Below are 17,500 nucleotides of genomic sequence, written 5' to 3' on the forward strand. Positions count from 1 at the left end.
GTTACTATAATATAGGTTGCTCTGTCTCACGTAAATATTGCCACATGTGAACTCATAAAGCGAACCTAGTTATCGAGAAACGTGTTAAAAGTTAAATGGTGGGGTGGGGTGCGGGTTCGGGAAAACAGTTCAAGAGAAAGTTGGGCTCCGCGGAGACCGTAAGAAATAAGTTTTGTTCCAAAGTTGCTGGAATGAGAAATAAAGACAACGCAACAACAACAAAAACAATATTTCTGGAAAACCAAAAGGTGATAGATAACACTGAACAGAAGGGTAGTGAGTGTGGGGTGGAGTAAAAAAAAGGAAAAGAAACAAAGAACAAACCACCACCAACAACAACCAAATTGAAACATAAAAGAATGGAGTGACTGATTGATATAGATGCTTATATAGCGCCTATCCTCGGTCGGAGACCAAGCTCTAAGCCCTTTACAAACACGGGGTCATTTGCACAACATGGTACCTACCGTGGTAGAGCCGACTGACGGCTGCCACTGGGCGCTCATCATTCGTTTCCTGTGTCATTCAATCAGGTTTCAGGCACGCACAGATAACACTCAGACAAACATGTAACAGTTTTCGTGTATGACCGTTTTGTTCATCTACCCCGCAATGGAGGCAGTCATACTCTGTTTTCAGGGGTGTGCATGCCGGGTATGTTCTTGTTTCCATAACCCACCGAACGCTGACGTGGATTGCAGGATCTTTAACGTGCGTATTTGATCTTCTGCGTGCGTATACACACGAAGGGGGTTCAGGCACTAGGAGGTCTGCAAACATGTTGAAAAATCTCCACATTTTACCCACCAGGAGCCGTCACCGAGATTCGAACCAAGGACCCTCAGATTGAAAGTCCAACGCTTTAACCATTCGGCTATTTGTGGATAAACAAAACAACTACCTCCCCCCCACCCCTCCGCACACACACACACATATTCCCTCTAACTGCATCCTACCACCAGTCTCCCCTCCCCTCCTAAAAAAAAAAAAATATTTAAAAAAAGACGTTCAAATATGTCTTATATATATGTCTTTCCTTTTTATTTCTCTATTTTTCAAATAGGTTCTTCTTCGTCAGTAAGGCAAGGGGAATAATAGGGGGTCGCAAAGTTTCGCTGAGCGAGGTGTGTGGGTGGGTGGGACAGCAAAGCAATAGGGCTATCACGGGAACCAGTCAGAGGCCTATGGCGTGTGGAGAATACAGTTGACCCAAATTCTCTCTCTCTCTCTCTCTCTAGCTGAGAGGGAATCACGGTCATACGGTGGTTACAAAATCGAAGTGTTAAACAGCCATAAATATTTAGGTTTTCTGCTGACAACGAAAATTTCTTTCGAATCTGCATGTAGTGAGTTTGCAAGTAGAGCCAAAAATAAGGTGCTTGAACCTGTGCAAACTTTGTGGTCTTTAGGGACTTTTGAATATCTGTGTCTTTTTTCCAGCTGTTTGATGCCAGATCAAACCTATGACGATGTATTCCGCTGATATATGGGTGTAACCAAGCGCTCTGCTTGGTTCAAAAAACTGTTTCACACATTAGCTACAGCAGGCGACGTTTTCACAACTAACCCGCTGGCTTTCAACGGCTCGCGCAGAATGTGTGACGCCATTCCAGGTTTGAACGCAAAGCCGCTTACGTCATTTTGTCCTTCTTGCCAGACAACCTCCTCACTGCTCGACCAGTGTCGCGGTACGCTATTGGCTGAGCTGGAATCTGTGTTTCTGCTCCACGGTATTTAATTAATGTCTCTTTTGTCGGATCAGTAGACTACAAGTACTATATACTGGCAGAATCGTCGCGATTCCATCTTTAAATCTATTCCATTTATGTTTGCCTACGTTAAACTGATTTCACGCAGTTTGTAATTTTCAGCGACGAAATCGTTAAAACTGACCCTCTTTAGGTGACCTAAATTAAAATTATAAATTCATCGTAAATAATCAACACTTCAATTTATACTCATTAGAAAGTTGGCGTTGAGCTCTCTCTTTTGTAACTTATCCAACGTAAGTCGGTTCAGGAATCATTTAGCAATCTCTCACAGAACATGGCTACATGGGGAACAAATAAGATAGCAAATATAAATCAGCCCACCTTTTTGCTTGTAAACGTTTACTGGGAGTGAGTGATAGAACCCAAACCACATGATTTATGGTGATACAGGTTGTTATCCACTGTATATTGACAGTACAATTTCAATTCTTAAAAATACTGGTTGAACTTAAGAAAACTCCCTGGTTACAGATTGCCCAAACAAGTATTAACCATGTTGTTAAACGATCTTCACATAAGAGACAAAACAAATCAAATCAGTCAGGTCAACCAGATACTGCTTATTTTCTCTTGGTTTCCAGGATGCTTGGTCAGGTGAAAACACAAACGAAGCTGGTTTTTCTAGGTAGTGTGAAACAAAAACTTTTTGAAAACTTTGAAAGTACAGACCAGCGAACGTTTCTCAACATATCGACTTTTCAAAACTGTTCATCAGCCTGAGACATATATAAACGGCATTACAGTAAAAAAAGAAAGAAAAAAGTTTAGAGACTGTTTGATAGATTTCGGTTTAGAATAAACTTTTAATGAAATAGCAATGAATAAGCGATACCAAACCGTCAGTCACAATTGCCCCTTTTGTCCTGGAATACAGGAGAACGATAATCACTTTTTGTTTGCATGTCCGGTATATCAGAATGTAAGAGTAAACTATCTCGAAAAACTGTTACACAATATAGCACAACCTGAGGTAGGAAATATATTATCAGTGGAAAACATCGAACAACACAGAAAGCTGGCCATGTACATCTACTATGCATTGAAACACCGGGAAGAACCTTTGGATATCCCGTAGAGACGTGTCTGTGAACACCCATCTACGTAGTGTGTGTGTGTGTGTGCGTGTGTGTGTGTGTGTGTCCCCATCTCCACGCTTTCAATCGGTCCGCCTTAATTTAACCCTTTGACTACTGCCAACGAGTACGGCTGTACCGACAGAATGGCTGTGTGCCTGAGACAAGACTGGTGTTACAGATCGGGGTATTAGTCGGCTTTGTTTGGCTGGACTCGTTCCTCTGAGGGGATCAGTGCACTATTTCCGTTCAGTAAAATAAATTACACCGCTGGAAAGAAAGTAAGTCTTTCTCTTCATATCCATGCCACTCTGGTTTAATTAATTTCATCAAGTTTTAGCACTTTGGTTTAATTAATTCCATCAAGTTTCAGCAGCCTAGGGTTTATTGATTCCCCCACCCCCACCATTTATTCAGTAGTTAATGGCACTGATCACGTGGCAGCGCCCAATTTCAGAGAGACATTGTTTGAATGATGTGGACAGAAAGCAACACGCATTTATCACAAATGACCCATGAGCGACGGCTGAAAAAGCAGCTCGCGCTTCCCACAGATACTGAACTCTGGGTAAGGGTGCCTTGAAAGGAAGCAAAGTTATTCGCACAGGAAAGGAAAACAGGCGTAAAAATTATCATCATCATCATCATTATCATTATTATTATTATTATTAACATTTACGCCTAATCTTGAAAATAAGCCCTGGGCGTTATCATACGTAAATCAAAAAAAAAAAAAAAGGGGGGGGGGGGGGGGGGGGGAAATCTCACACGCGCACGCACACACATAAGCCATATCACACAATCATAAATAGTACACAATCAAAAACACAACCAACAAATTCTGAAACTATCAAAACTCATTCACGAATACTTTAGATCCTACTAGAAAGGGATGAGCTGTTGAGAATTATTCAGGAGGGGAAGGGAGTTGGGGGGGGGGGGGGGGGGTCTTCAGACTGGATTTGAAAGATTGCAGCGATGATGAGGCTGAGGAAGCTATTTCCAAAAGAATGAGAGGCTTGGTACGAAACACTGCGTCGGCCACACGTTTTGGTTCGAAGGAATGACTTGCACCGGGCGTGAGTCTCTGACAGCCGCAGAGTGCCCTGGTGCTTGGGGCTACGATTAAAATATGTAATCCGACTGTGGTCGAGATTTACAGAAATCGATTGTGAACCACCTGAAGAAACAGTAGGGGAGGAGGGAAGGGTTTAAAGCTGAAACAATCAAAATCAACGGGGAAGGAATGGCACAGTAGGGAAGAGATTGCACAATAGGGAAGGAGGGAAGGGTTCAGGCTCAAATAATCAAATCAACGTGGAAAGAATGGCACAATAGGGTAGGAGGGAAGGGTTAAGGCTGAAACAATCAAATCAACACGGAAGGAATGGCACAATAGTGAAGGAGGGAAGGGTTAAGGCTGAAACAATCAAATCAACGGGGAAGGAATGTACAATATGGGAGAAATGCGGTTTAGGCTGAAACAATCAAATCAATGTGGAAGGAATGGCACAAAAGGGTAGGAGGGAAGGGGTTAAGGCTGAAACAAATCAAATCAATAATAATAATAATGGATACTTATATAGCACACTATCCAGAAATCTGCTCTAGGTGCTTTACAAAAACGCTTTGTTAACATAAAACATTACATCTATGTTACATACACACACCAAAATGTGACTACACACACACACACACACACACACACACACACACACACACACACACACTGCATACATACATTTTAACATATGTGTGTATCTAACAGCTACCCTAACACATACGCACACATAGGCAGGCACAAACTTACATAAACGCACGCACACACAATACACATTCATATACATGCATGTAGTTATGTACACATACATATGTATACACACATAGTCAAGCACAGCTAACGCAAAGGAAGTGGACCTGCCACAATTGAACTTACTGCTAAGGGAAAAGGTGAGTTTTGAGACGAGATTTAAAAGATGCGAGGGAATCAGAATGACGGAGGTTATCAGGGAGCTTGTTCTACGTCTTTGGCGATTGAAAAGAAAACGATCTGTGTCCATAGGTCTTGACGTGAGGTATCCTGAGAAGCCGAGTATCAGAGGAAGAACGGAGCTGGCGAGACGGGGTATAGATATGGAGGAGTTCAGAAAGATACTTGGGGCCAGATCCGCTGACTGCAGAAAAGGTCAGAGTGGATAGCTTATAGTCTATTCGATCAGAAACAGGCAACCAGTGGAGAGACTGAAGGAGAGGAGAAACATGGTCAAAATTAGAAGCTCTGCAAATGAGTCTGGCAGCGTTATTCTGAATTCGTTGGAGTCTGTCTAACAGATATTTGGGAAGGCCGGCCAAAAGAGAATTGCAGTAATCCAGTCTTGAGAGAACCAGAGAGCATCAACGGGGAAGGAATGACACAACAGGGAAGGCAAGGGGTCTAGACTGAAACAATCAAATCAACGTGGAAGGAATGGCACAGTAGGGAAGGGAAGGGGTCTAGACTGAAACAATCAAATCAACGGAGAAGGAATGGCACAGTAGGGGAGAAATGCGGTTTAGGCTGAAACAATCAAATCAACGTGGAAGGAGTGGCACAGTAGGGAAGGCAAGGGGTCTAGACTGAAACAATCAAATCAACGTGGAAGGAATGGCACAGTAGGGAAGGCAAGGGGTCTAGACTGAAACAATCAAATCAACGTGGAAGGAATGGCACAGTAGGGAAGGGAAGGGGTCTAGACTGAAACAATCAAATCAACGGAGAAGGAATGGCACAGTAGGGGAGAAATGCGGTTTAGGCTGAAACAATCAAATCAACGTGGAAGGAGTGGCACAATAGGGGAGGAAGGAAGGGGTCTAGGCTGAAACAATCAAATCAACGGGGAAAGAATGGCTTGATTGTGCGGGTGGGGGTTGGCGAGAAAGCGTTAGAAGTGTGTAATCATCCCCCCCCCCATGTGTGTGTGTGTGTGTGTGTGTGTATGTGTGTGTGTGTGTTTGTGTGTGTGTGTGTGTGTGTGTGTGTGTGTGTTTATGTGTGTGTGTGTGTGTGTGTTTGTGTGTGTGTGTGTGCGTGCGTGCGCGCGCGCTCGTGCAGACGTGCTTTCGAGAAGAAGAAAAAAACCTTTCAAATGGGAATGACGTAACACGGATTCTGCACAATTTCAGGGATGGGTATGATGGAAATGGGAAGAGAAATAGAGAGACAGACAGACAGACAGACAGAGGGATAGGGGGACAGACAGATAGAGACAGAGGCAGAGACAGAGAGATGCAAAAGATAAAAAACTATACTTAAAAAAACAAAACAAAAAAAAACAAAACAAAATCGCTATTATTTTCTGTCAGTTTCACCAACCGGAGCGTAAACAACCAGAAACATTGCGACACCCCCCCCCCCATTAGAAACAGAAGTAAGTGCGTACACAATCGATTCACCAGCCTGCCAGCCTGTCTGTCTGATCGTCTGCCCACAGTGCTGTTTGTCAGCGAATGCAATGCACTCCCACACTTCTTTGTTGTTCTTGGGTTTTGTGTGTGTGTGTGTGTGTGTGTGTGTGTGTGTGTGTTTGTGTGTGTGTGTGTGTGTGTGTGTGTGTGTGTGTGTGTGTGTGTGTGTGTGTGTGTGTGTGTGTGTGTGTGTGTGTGTGTGTGTGTGTGTGTGTGTGTGTGTGTTTTGGACCGACCAAGCTCAAAACACTGACCCCCTAACGTTTTCCTTTCATTGTTGTGGCTGATCTGTGGCTTAATTGAACACTTAGAGCCAACGGATATCCTGAAGCAATGCAGCTGCCTGTTAGGCAGTGGAAGTGCCTCTTGTCAATAAAAACGTACAGGATTTTAAAGGCAAATTTATGGAAATTGCATGATCGAACCTTGACAAGGGCGAATATGTAGGGTCCCGCTCGTTTAGTTTTATGTTACTTCAGTTTCACTTAGGATGGATTTTGTGTGGGAAATTAGGAAGCGAGTGAATAGTTTTCTTTTTTTTTAAAGGTGGCCAGTTGCTCAGTCCGCCATGTTACGTTATCTCAAAACAACCAAACAAACAAAAAACAACAACAAAACACAAAAAACAGGCTTTATGTGGTTTCTTCGACAGCATGTGTATGAGTTCGCTTCAGGTCTTTCCTTTCCCAGCTTAAAATCAGCTTTTTGACTCACTTGGGTAAACAAAGTGAGTCTATGTTTTAAACCGGTGTCCGGTTCTCTCTCTCTCTCTCTCTCTCTCTCTCTCTCTCTCTCTCTCTCTCTCTGTGTGTGTGTGTGTGTGTGTGTGTGTGTGTGTGTGTCTGTGGTAAACTTTAACATTGCCATTTTCTCTGAAAGTGCTTTGTCAGTTGACACCGAATTTGGCATAAAAATAGGAAAAATTCAGTTCCTACCAGTCATCTTGTTCAAAACAATACTGTACTTCTGGGATGGGCACAAAAAATAAAAAAGAAGCCAAATTATATGCAAACTGAATTTACTGTTATATTTTTTTTTTATTCTCTAAACTTGCCATTTTGATCTGATATTCTCACACAACAAGAGCAGTCATTTTTACCACTTTTTGTTCAAACAGGAACTTCTTTTGCTAAGCATGGAAGTTATATTTATTTTGCATGTCTTTGGTGCAGATAGTGAAAAAAGGGAAATTGATCTGTAATTAATGCTACGGGGCTTAATTTGCTTTACACTGATCTTTCTCATCTTAAACATTACATATTGAAATTATACTCAATACATAAAAAGCTTGTGTGTTTTTACTCTCAGTGTACAGGGCTTTCACTATGTTCATTCGCCCAAGTGGTCTTTTTCGGAAAATACTAAAATCAATAGACGAGTGGACTTTATAAATCTATTGGCTGAGCCCTGAAGGTCATAGGCAAAAATCAATTGCGTACACATATTTATACATATTCAAAGCGCGTGCTCATATTCTTCGCGAACACGAACGACGCCATTTTGTTTCAAGTTGTTGACCTGCCCGTTCAATCCTATATTCAATAGACAATACACGATAACATGTGATGGAAAGTTGGAGAAGGAGACTGTTAAATATCTATTCAGAGAAAGATTTGTGAGCCTCTCATCAATTACTGGATTATGTCCCAAACTACCATAAAAATATCCACAGAAGCAGTCGGAATTCACAGTTAAAAATAATAAACCATGAGAGTTAATACCCTTGAATTGATGAAACATAAAAATTTTCAGTCTTGACTTTTCTCAAAATGAAGTCCTTGTCACTTCATACGACGTTTAGGAAGTACTTGTACTTGGCTCTACATGTTATTTGTTTAACAAAATACTCAAATTTCATATCAACTTTAAAACTATAAAACTAGAATGAACATAAAAGAGAAATTGAATCGACCGTGTCAACCGGGTGTAATTAAACTTGTATATCTATCTAGATCCAGAGAAAACGGCTAAATGTTGCAGCGTGATTGCGGCGATACCCACGTCTCCTTTACCGCGGACTTAAAAAGAATTTTTAATTGCCCTTAAAGATACCTTGAATGCCCAAGATACATCAGAATCATATGATTTAAACAGCGTTCTCACTGCAAATACCGCAATCGATTTATCGCCCTTTATAAAAGCATGTTTAAATGTTATATTTTTGAACGTCAGTTAAGGAGCCAGGATAGTGTAATGGGTAAGACAGTTTCTTCTCACGCGAACACGCGGGGTTCGAATCTGCCGTTAGGACTTTTTTCTTTTTCTTTTAACCCGAAGCTTTATAATAACAAATACAGAACACATTTTAACGATTAGATTTTTTATTTTTTAAAGTGTATCACAAGTGAGTCTTGAAGGCCTTCCCTCTCTTGTCTTTATCATGTCTGTGGTTAACTTCGGCTTCAAATACCAGCAGCTGGAAAGAACCCTTTCATTTCAGAACACAGACTGGGCAGCGTATTCCCGTTCACGATTTTCATGAAGGTCTTTCAAGCCATACAGCTGTGAAGATGGCGATTCACTGCCAGTCTGCCGCTCAGTCTCTTCTTCAGTCTGCCTTAATCACTTATTCCCAGTCTGTGCAAACAAGACATGTTTCAGTAAGTAAACTCGATACTTTAATAAGTCTGCCTTAATCACTTATTCCCAGTCTGTGCAAACAAGACATGTTTCAGTAAGTAAACTCGATACTTTAATAAGTCTGACTTAATCACTTATTCCCAGTCTGTGCAAACAAGACATGTTCCAGTAAGTAAACTCGATACTTTAATAAGTCTGCCTTAATCACTTATTCCCAGTCTGTACTAACAAGACATGTTGCAGTAAGCTCGATACTTTAATAAGTCTGACTTAATCACTTATTCCCAGTCTGTGCAAACAAGACATGTTCAAGAAAGCTCGAGATGTTTAAAGTCTGCCTTAAAAGCACTTACTCCCATACGTTCCAAAACGTTTCAAACAAAAATATGGGCTTTGGTGCATACTGTTGTTTTTGGTTGTTGTTTTTTTTGTTTTTTGTTTGGACTCAATTCAAATGCGAATTAGGGTTATCTCAGAATCACGTTTCTGAACTTCCGTTCAAACAGAGGGGGTGAGTCGTCACGCGATGGCTTCTGCACGCTTAATCTCCTTGACAGCTGGGAAGATCAGCTGGAACAGAAGAGTTTTCGTTTTTCGCTTTTTCCCCTTTCCAGAGAGAAATGAATGTGGGTGTCAGCAAGCACAACAACCTTCCCTTTGTAACGAAATCAGGAATCTGTGCAGGACAAGATAGGAAAAATCCCCCCCCAAAAAAAAAAAAACAACAACAACAACAACAACAAACAAACAAACAAAAAAACAAAAAACCTGCATGCAGGAAAAAGAAAGGGGGAAGGGGAGGGAGGTGGCACTCTCAGCAGCCCGAATTTCACACAGAGAAATCTGTTGTGACAAAAATAAGTAATACAACACAACACAATACAACACAATACAATACAATAGCTGCAGGAATTGTTTGCTGCGTCAACACATTCCTTCCTTCCTTCCTTCTTCTTCTTGATATTATTCTTACTGTTTACGGCAGACAATAATGTCAATGCCATTATTATTGTTATTACTAGCAGTAGTATTCGTAGTATTCGTAGTATTAGTAGTAGTAGTAGTAGTAGTAGTAGTAGTAGTAGTAGTAGCAATTATTGTAGCAGCAGCAGCAGCAGAAGCAGTAGTAGTAGTAGCAATTATTGTAGCAGCAGCAGTAGTTGTTGTTGTATCATCATTGTTGCTTTTGTTATAGCCTAGCCGAGCACATAAAGCCACTTCAGGGTTGACAGCCATGCCAATGTCCTTCCCCCAAATCCTGGAAAACAACAACAACGACAACAACGAGAACAACATGGAAATGGGATTACAGGCTGAATGATAGTCATATTCAGAGTTGGGATTCGAACCCTGTGAGTCTCACAAACATGCAGAGCATTACGTTCAGCGCTGTCATCCACCCCCGCCCCACCCCACCCCTCACACCTCCACCCTTCTTCGCCTTCCTCTGACCTATCAAACGAGTCAGTTGATTTCTTCTTCTTCTTCGTTCGTGGGCTGCAACCCCCCACGTCCACTCGTATGTGCACGACTGGGATTTTACGTGTATGACCGTTTTTACCGCCGCCCGTGTAGGCAGCCGTACTCCGTTTTCGGGGGTGTGCATGCTGGGTATGTTCTTGTTTCCATAACCCACCGAACGCTGAGATGAATACACGTTCTTTAACGTGCGTATTTGATCTTCTGCTTGCCGTATACACACGAAGGGGGTTCAGGCACAAGCAGGTCTGCACACAATTATGTTTGACCTTGGGGATCGATAAAAAAAAAAGTCTCCACGCTTTAGCCACCAGGCGCTGTTACCGAGATTCGAACCCGGGACCCTCAGATTGAAAGTTCAACAATTTAACCACTCGGCTATTCCGTCCGTTAAGCGATTTGTTGAAAACTTTGTGCACAGCCCATACATCTATCTGAAAACTTTTTAAGTCATACTCCCCCCCCCCCTCCCCCCCCATTCCCCCCACTCCCGCGTCTTGAACTCTGTCGAAGATATAGCAAATGGTCTTCTGTTATAAGGCTGGCGCTCAAACTTCATGATCCTTATTCATAACCTTTTGAAATCTTCCTGGTGGAAAAAAAAAAAAAGGTGACGGTGCATACCACTTCTGGTGTCCGTCATGAGGCTTGATTTATTTTAGGCCTGAAGTTTTTATGGGTCCAGAATAATGACTGGCAATGCCAGAACTAAACAGTGCAGTGCAGGGCATCGATAACGGTGCCAACGGTACAAAGTCTCCACATTCTCTGTTCATAGTCTATTGGCTTTTACTGTCTCCCCATAAATTCGGTGTGTTGTTCTTAACTGGCAGCACAATCCTCCCGACACAGTTGGATAATATAACGGGGTTGGCGAACAGAGAGAGAGAGAGAGAGAGAGAGAGAGAGAGAGAGAGAGAGAGAGAGAGAGATCCTCTACTTGCTGGTAATAGCAGTGGTAAATTCTAATAAATATCTAGGTCTTATTTTTTCAACAAAATAATTAAGGCGAGAAAAGGGGTCATCGATATATTTAGAACTCTGCGGATATTAGGAGACTGTTCAGCAACCTTTTTTTTTTTTTTTTTTTTTTTTGCAGAGCTATTTGACACACAAATTAAGCCAATGTTATTGTATGGTGCAGAAATATGGGGTTTAACACAACGGAAAGCGATGGAAAATGTTCATACCTTTGCTTTAAAGAAATTGCTGAATGTCGGCCCCCGAACCCCAAACGACATGGTGTACGGCGAAACTGGACGTTACCCCTTTCATGTTTTTACAAATGTTGCTTGTATCAAATACCGGTTACGTTTAACAACACTAGATGATTCCAGACTTCCTGAAAAGCATACAACATGCTTCTATCACTCCATAATGATGGGTATCTCATGTTTATAAACCTTTACACGAGACGGGTTTTGGCTTTGTATGGGAAAATCAGGGGGTAGCTTATCAAAATATATTCCTGGGGTCTTTCAAGCAGAGACTGATAGATTGTTACTACCCAAAGTGGAATGAACATACCAGCAGCAGCACTAGATTTAGTGGTTATCACACATTCAAAACATCCGTATTCTTGGAATCTTACTTCACAACAGTTACCAACAAACAAAATCGTTACATCCTGATAAGATTCAGATTAGGTATATCCGAACTACAGACACACAAAAAACCTTACACTGCTGTATCAGAGCAAAACCTCATATGCTCTTTCTGCAGCAATGCTTTTGAAACGGAGCAGCATTTTGTTTTCCACTGTACGGAATTGAACAATTTACGACAAGAGTATATTCCTAAAAAATACACACTTTATACTTCGATGACTGGGTTTCAGCGTTTGATGCAAGATGAGCATTGCCTCTATGACCTTGGCAGATACATTTACCATGCAAACCGACGTCTTTGATGCTTTTTTTCCTTTTCTTGATTTTTTCCCCTAAAGATTTATTTTTATTTGACATTGTTAATTGTGTTTATAGTATACTATTACAACAGTTCACTCTAACATTGTCAGCATGATCAGTTGTAATGGGTCATATGGCCTATACAATACAATTCTTGCGTTCTTACGTTCTCTCTCAGATTCTTCCTCTCATTCTTTCGTCAAGCACACTCTGAAAAACTGTCTGTCTCTCTGTTTCTCTTCCTCTCTCTTCTTCTTTGGGTGTATGTCTCTGTGCTTACCCATATATCCCTCTCACGGAGGTAGAAACACTATTAGAAATGTAGATGAATAGACAGAAAGATGAGTCAACACCCCCTCCTCCTCCCGGACACACACACTCAGACAAACAAATAATCACACAAGCAAACAAACATACACACACACACACATACACATACACACACTTACACACACACACACACACACACACACACACTCACACACACTTACACACCTTTCAAAAGAAACACACACACACACACACACACACACACACACACACACACACTTACACGCACACTCACACACACACACACACACACACACCACAGACACACACACACACACACACACACACACACACTTACACGCACACTCACACACACACACACACACACACACACACACACACCACAGACACACACACACACACACACACACACACACACACACACACACAGGCATATCATTTTATACATACTGACCACAGTTGGGATCCACACGGTCGAACTCGGCGTCTGGCCGTTTCTTGTACATCATTTCATAGTACTTGTCTTGCAGCCTGTCACCTGCACACAGTATCCGCCACTTTCACCATCACCCTGCAGTACCCGCTATATTTCTATTTGTACAGTTATCTATTTCTCTTATTTCTTTGTGCTATTTCTTGCCTTGTCTCGTCTCGTCTCGTCTTGCCATGTCTTGTCTTGTCTTGTCTCGTCCTGCCTTGTCTTCTCTCTCTCTATCAATAGATTATGGAAACATTGTATATTACAAAAGCTATGTTTTCGTTACTTCAGTCAGCCAGAAATCAAGATTTGCCTTTACATATCATTGTGGGCATGTACCAGTCTATGATTGTTTCTATTTTGTTGTATGGAGCAGAAATCTGGAGTTATGAAAATGTAGATATACTTGAAAAATTAGAATTGAAATTTTTGAAACGCTTGTTCAAACTGAACAAAAATACTATGACCCAAATTGTTTATGGAGAAACTGATATTTATCCAATTAGTGTGTTAGTGAAAATGAGATTAGTTCGATTTTGGACCAGCTTAGTGATATCAAACACAGAAAAACATTCTGGGAAAATATATTTAATATTACTTGATTTATATCGAAATGGTATTTATTCTTCAAAATGGATGGGTTGTATCAGACAAATTTTAATAGAAGCAGGGTATGACTGTGTTTGGGATACTCAATTCTTCTCGGAGAGGGAATATTTATGCAAGAATGTCAACATTGCTTTGAGAGATAATTTTCAAAATCTATGGAGACATGCTCTAGAGGCGAGTAGTAAATGTTTGTTTTATCGAAATTTCAAAAGTGGATTTGGTAGAGAAAAATATATAAGTCAAATGCCTGATAATTACGTTATCAGCTTCTTCAGATTTCGAAGTAGTAATCATAAGCTGGAAATAGAAACTGGGATACACAAAGGCATACCACGAAAGTTACGGCTTTGTAAGGTTTGTAACATGTCTCTGATTGGGGACGAGTTTCATTTTATAATGGAATGTCCCAATTATGATCAGTTACGAAATAGATATGTTCCTAAAAAAAATATTTGTCTCCAAAATCGGTTTTTAATTTTTGTAATATGCTCAAAGGAGGCAAAAGAGTCATTTTAGCTGTAAGTAAGATGATTAGATTTGCAAATGTTGCCTAGCTATACTTTTGGAGTTAAAAGACATTTGTGTTTTCTCAACTTTAATATGACATTGTTGTGCATTTGGAAATGTTTCTTCTGGGCATGAAAAGATCATTTTGCAGTAATCCTCCGTACTCCAACAGGAGTGAAAGGATAATAAAAAATCTTCCGCCCTTTCATTTCACACACACAATTACACAGAAATACTGAAAGAAAGACAGACATAAAAGCACACACATGCATACACATGAAAAGCGCGCGCGAGTGCGCGGGCACACACACACACACACACACACACACACACACACACACACAAACACACACATTAACGCCCCCTTCCCCTCCCCTCTCCAAACACACACATACACACATAAACACACACACACACATACACACAAACACACACACATTCTCCTCACACACACACACACACACTACAACTACACACACAAAATCACGCCCCCCACCCCACCCCTCCGTTCTCCAAACACACACACGCACACGCACGCACACACACACACACGCACACGCACGCACACACACACACACACACACACACACACACACACACACACACACACAGAGAGAGAGAGAGAGAGAGAGAGAGAGAGAGCGGGGAAAGGAAGTCAGTCAGCAGAGCAGGTTAACTAAAGGCCCCACTCACACGTGGAATCCTCGTCGCTGCCGTCCGCACAGTCGAAGGCCCCGTTACACAGCAGTGTGTCGTTGATGCACGTGGCCGATGTCTTGCACTCGAACATACCCGTGATACACTTGGAAGGTGTGGGGACAGGCAGCACGTCCTGCTTTGCCGAACACACTGGAGAACACACACACACACACACACACACACACACACACACACACACACACACAGTTTATCGTTTTCTCTGTATAGCCCCCAACCCCTCTCTTAATTAAAACCTCCATACCTACCCCACCACCCATACCAACACCCCCACCCCCACCCCACAGCCCCCACACACATGACACTTCTAACATCACTCAAAAGTGAAAAAGACGTTGAACTGATTAAAGAAAGACAGAGAAGGTGGTGGTGGTGACTCACGCAGATTTAACATATTTGGAGGGAGAGAGGGAGAGAGAGGCGGGCAGAGAATGAGAGAGGGAGAGGTGGAAAGAGAAAAATGAAGAGAGACAGAGACAGAGAGAGAGAGAGGAGAAAGAGAGAGAGAGAGAAAGAGAGAGATGGGGGAAGAGAGAGAGAGGCAGAGACAGAGACATTCAGATTCAGGTGGTTCACTGGTTTTAGGCCTAGGCCCCTAATGAAGGGGATGTGTGAACAGACAATGATTAAAATGTCATTCGCAGACATTTCATTATTACAGATTTAAACAGAGAGATGGAAGGGGAGAGAGAAAGAGTAAGAAAGAGACAGACAGACAGACACTGAGACAGAGAAAAGAGAAAGGGAAAGTACAAACATGATCTTTTGAGAGAAACAGAATGACAGACAAACAGAAAGACAGACACAGAGACGCAGACAGACACAGAGACGATGACGGCAAAGGATTAGTCTGCAGTATACGTCTGTATATGCAAATACCTTTCTGTGAAATGCACGTTAGAAAGAATATAAATTATCTTTCATTATCAAGGACATATATACATTTTCAACAATATTTCGAATAGGATTTTTTTATCGAATCAGAACGGTTCGCAAAGCTGTTCATTTGTGTGTGTGTGTGTGTGTGTGTGTGTGTGTGTGTGTGTGTGTCTGTGTGTGTGTGTGTCTGTGTGTGTTTATGAAATGTAGAATGTTTCAAAATGAAATATTCTAAGAAATCTGTCCAATACCTTATAAACTCAGTCAATCTGGAAGCAACTTCAGGACCATTCAGGAAAACTACGGAATCAAATATTGGTTGACCTTTCAGGTATACGAATCCAGGACACTTTCAAAGACAGAACAAACATTTTCAGATCAGGGAGACGAACCACATATTTGATTTTTTTTTTAAATACGTAATTGTTTTGCTGATTTGCCTGGTTCGTTGTTCCATACAAGATCATAATGATAAACATTTGGGCAATGTGGGCTAACAGCAGCCTTGGGTGAATGTACTTTGAAAATAAGACTTTAGAACAGATACTCTCCCAAGAAAAGTTAACCTGCGTTTTACCAAATAGCTTACCCCTATTTTCATATCCACTAACCATGCTGAATGATTATTTGCACGCATTTTTAAAACATTATTTGTAAACCATACACGCAATACTCGAACCCCCAATCCATTCGTAAGTGTTTCATATGTAAGCGTATCTCACGTCAAGAACTGGTGTATATGATCACAAAGGAACAAATGAAAACATGAAGAAACCAAAAAGGGAATACAGAATACAGATACAAGGTACTTTATTATCGCAACAAGAGAGGGGGCCAATGACCATAACAATGACAGAATCACCTTTGTGTTTTTGTTGATACAGTGGTTAAGCTGGAGCCTCTATACACTAATCTCTCTCTTTCATCGTCATTTCTTGTTTGTCTCTTTTGGACTCTATTTTCTTTCTTTCTTTGATTTTCTCCTCTCTCTCTCTTTATTCCTTAGTTTGTTTTATTTCTTCTCTTTTTTTTTAGTAACCAATTTCTCGTAATGTTGTTTTTCCCTCTCACTGCGAATAAACGAGAAAAAAGCCCTTTCTGAGATGAACCTGTCTGATTGCACGCCTGTATCGAATCACTGGGTTAATCGGCAAACTGCACACTTTCGACTTACCAGATCTAAGCAAGTTTGCATTCGGTGGATCAATTGGCAGACAGAAACTCATTTCTTGCCCCCCCACCCCTCTGTGTGTGTGTGTGTGTGTGTGTGTGTGTGTGTGTGTGTGTGTGTGTGTGTGTGCGCGCGCGCGCGTGCGTGCGTGCGTAGTAAGGTCGAAATGTGAAACAAATTGAGTCATTCGTTTGGGTTAGGACAGCAGTATCCCAAATGAAGCTGATCAACTGATTCACTTGGCTCGCTCGCTTCCATAAGGTTCGTTCTCATGTGTTTTACCGCACTGTATTACAAAATGATTTTTTTGTTTAAAAGAAAATATGATTTAGTTCCAGGATTACCTGAGTGTGTATGTACAGATTAAATGTAAATCAGTAAACACAACGAACACATTTCAATGTTGGCGGGAAGACGTATTAAGAATGATTTAAAAAAAAGAAAAGAAAAAAAGATAACATATTTAAGTTCCAGGATTACCGGATTGTGTGTTGACAGATTAAACATTGATCAGAAAACACAACGAACACAATCATTTCCATGTGGGCGGGAAGACATATTATCTCTCTGTACAGCTAAAAAGTTCCATGACA

At 41.3% G+C, this 17,500-nt stretch overlaps 1 protein-coding gene across 1 annotated transcript in view; it reads right to left on the bottom strand.

Annotated features, from left to right (window-relative positions):
• The window catches only part of LOC143283374 (uncharacterized), a 234,550-nt gene that overhangs the window by 65,169 nt on the left and 151,881 nt on the right, over nucleotides 1–17,500 (bottom strand). Inside the window, exons 4-5 of the mRNA XM_076589581.1 lie at nucleotides 14,834–14,989; nucleotides 13,001–13,084 (exon numbers count right to left, since the gene is read on the bottom strand). Of these exons, the coding sequence (XP_076445696.1) occupies nucleotides 13,001–13,084; nucleotides 14,834–14,989 (240 nt within the window). The remainder of the gene's footprint in view (nucleotides 1–13,000; nucleotides 13,085–14,833; nucleotides 14,990–17,500) is intronic.

Source organism: Babylonia areolata, chromosome 6 (genome assembly GCF_041734735.1).
Source record: "Babylonia areolata isolate BAREFJ2019XMU chromosome 6, ASM4173473v1, whole genome shotgun sequence".
NCBI classification, from domain to species: Eukaryota; Metazoa; Mollusca; class Gastropoda; order Neogastropoda; family Buccinidae; genus Babylonia; species Babylonia areolata.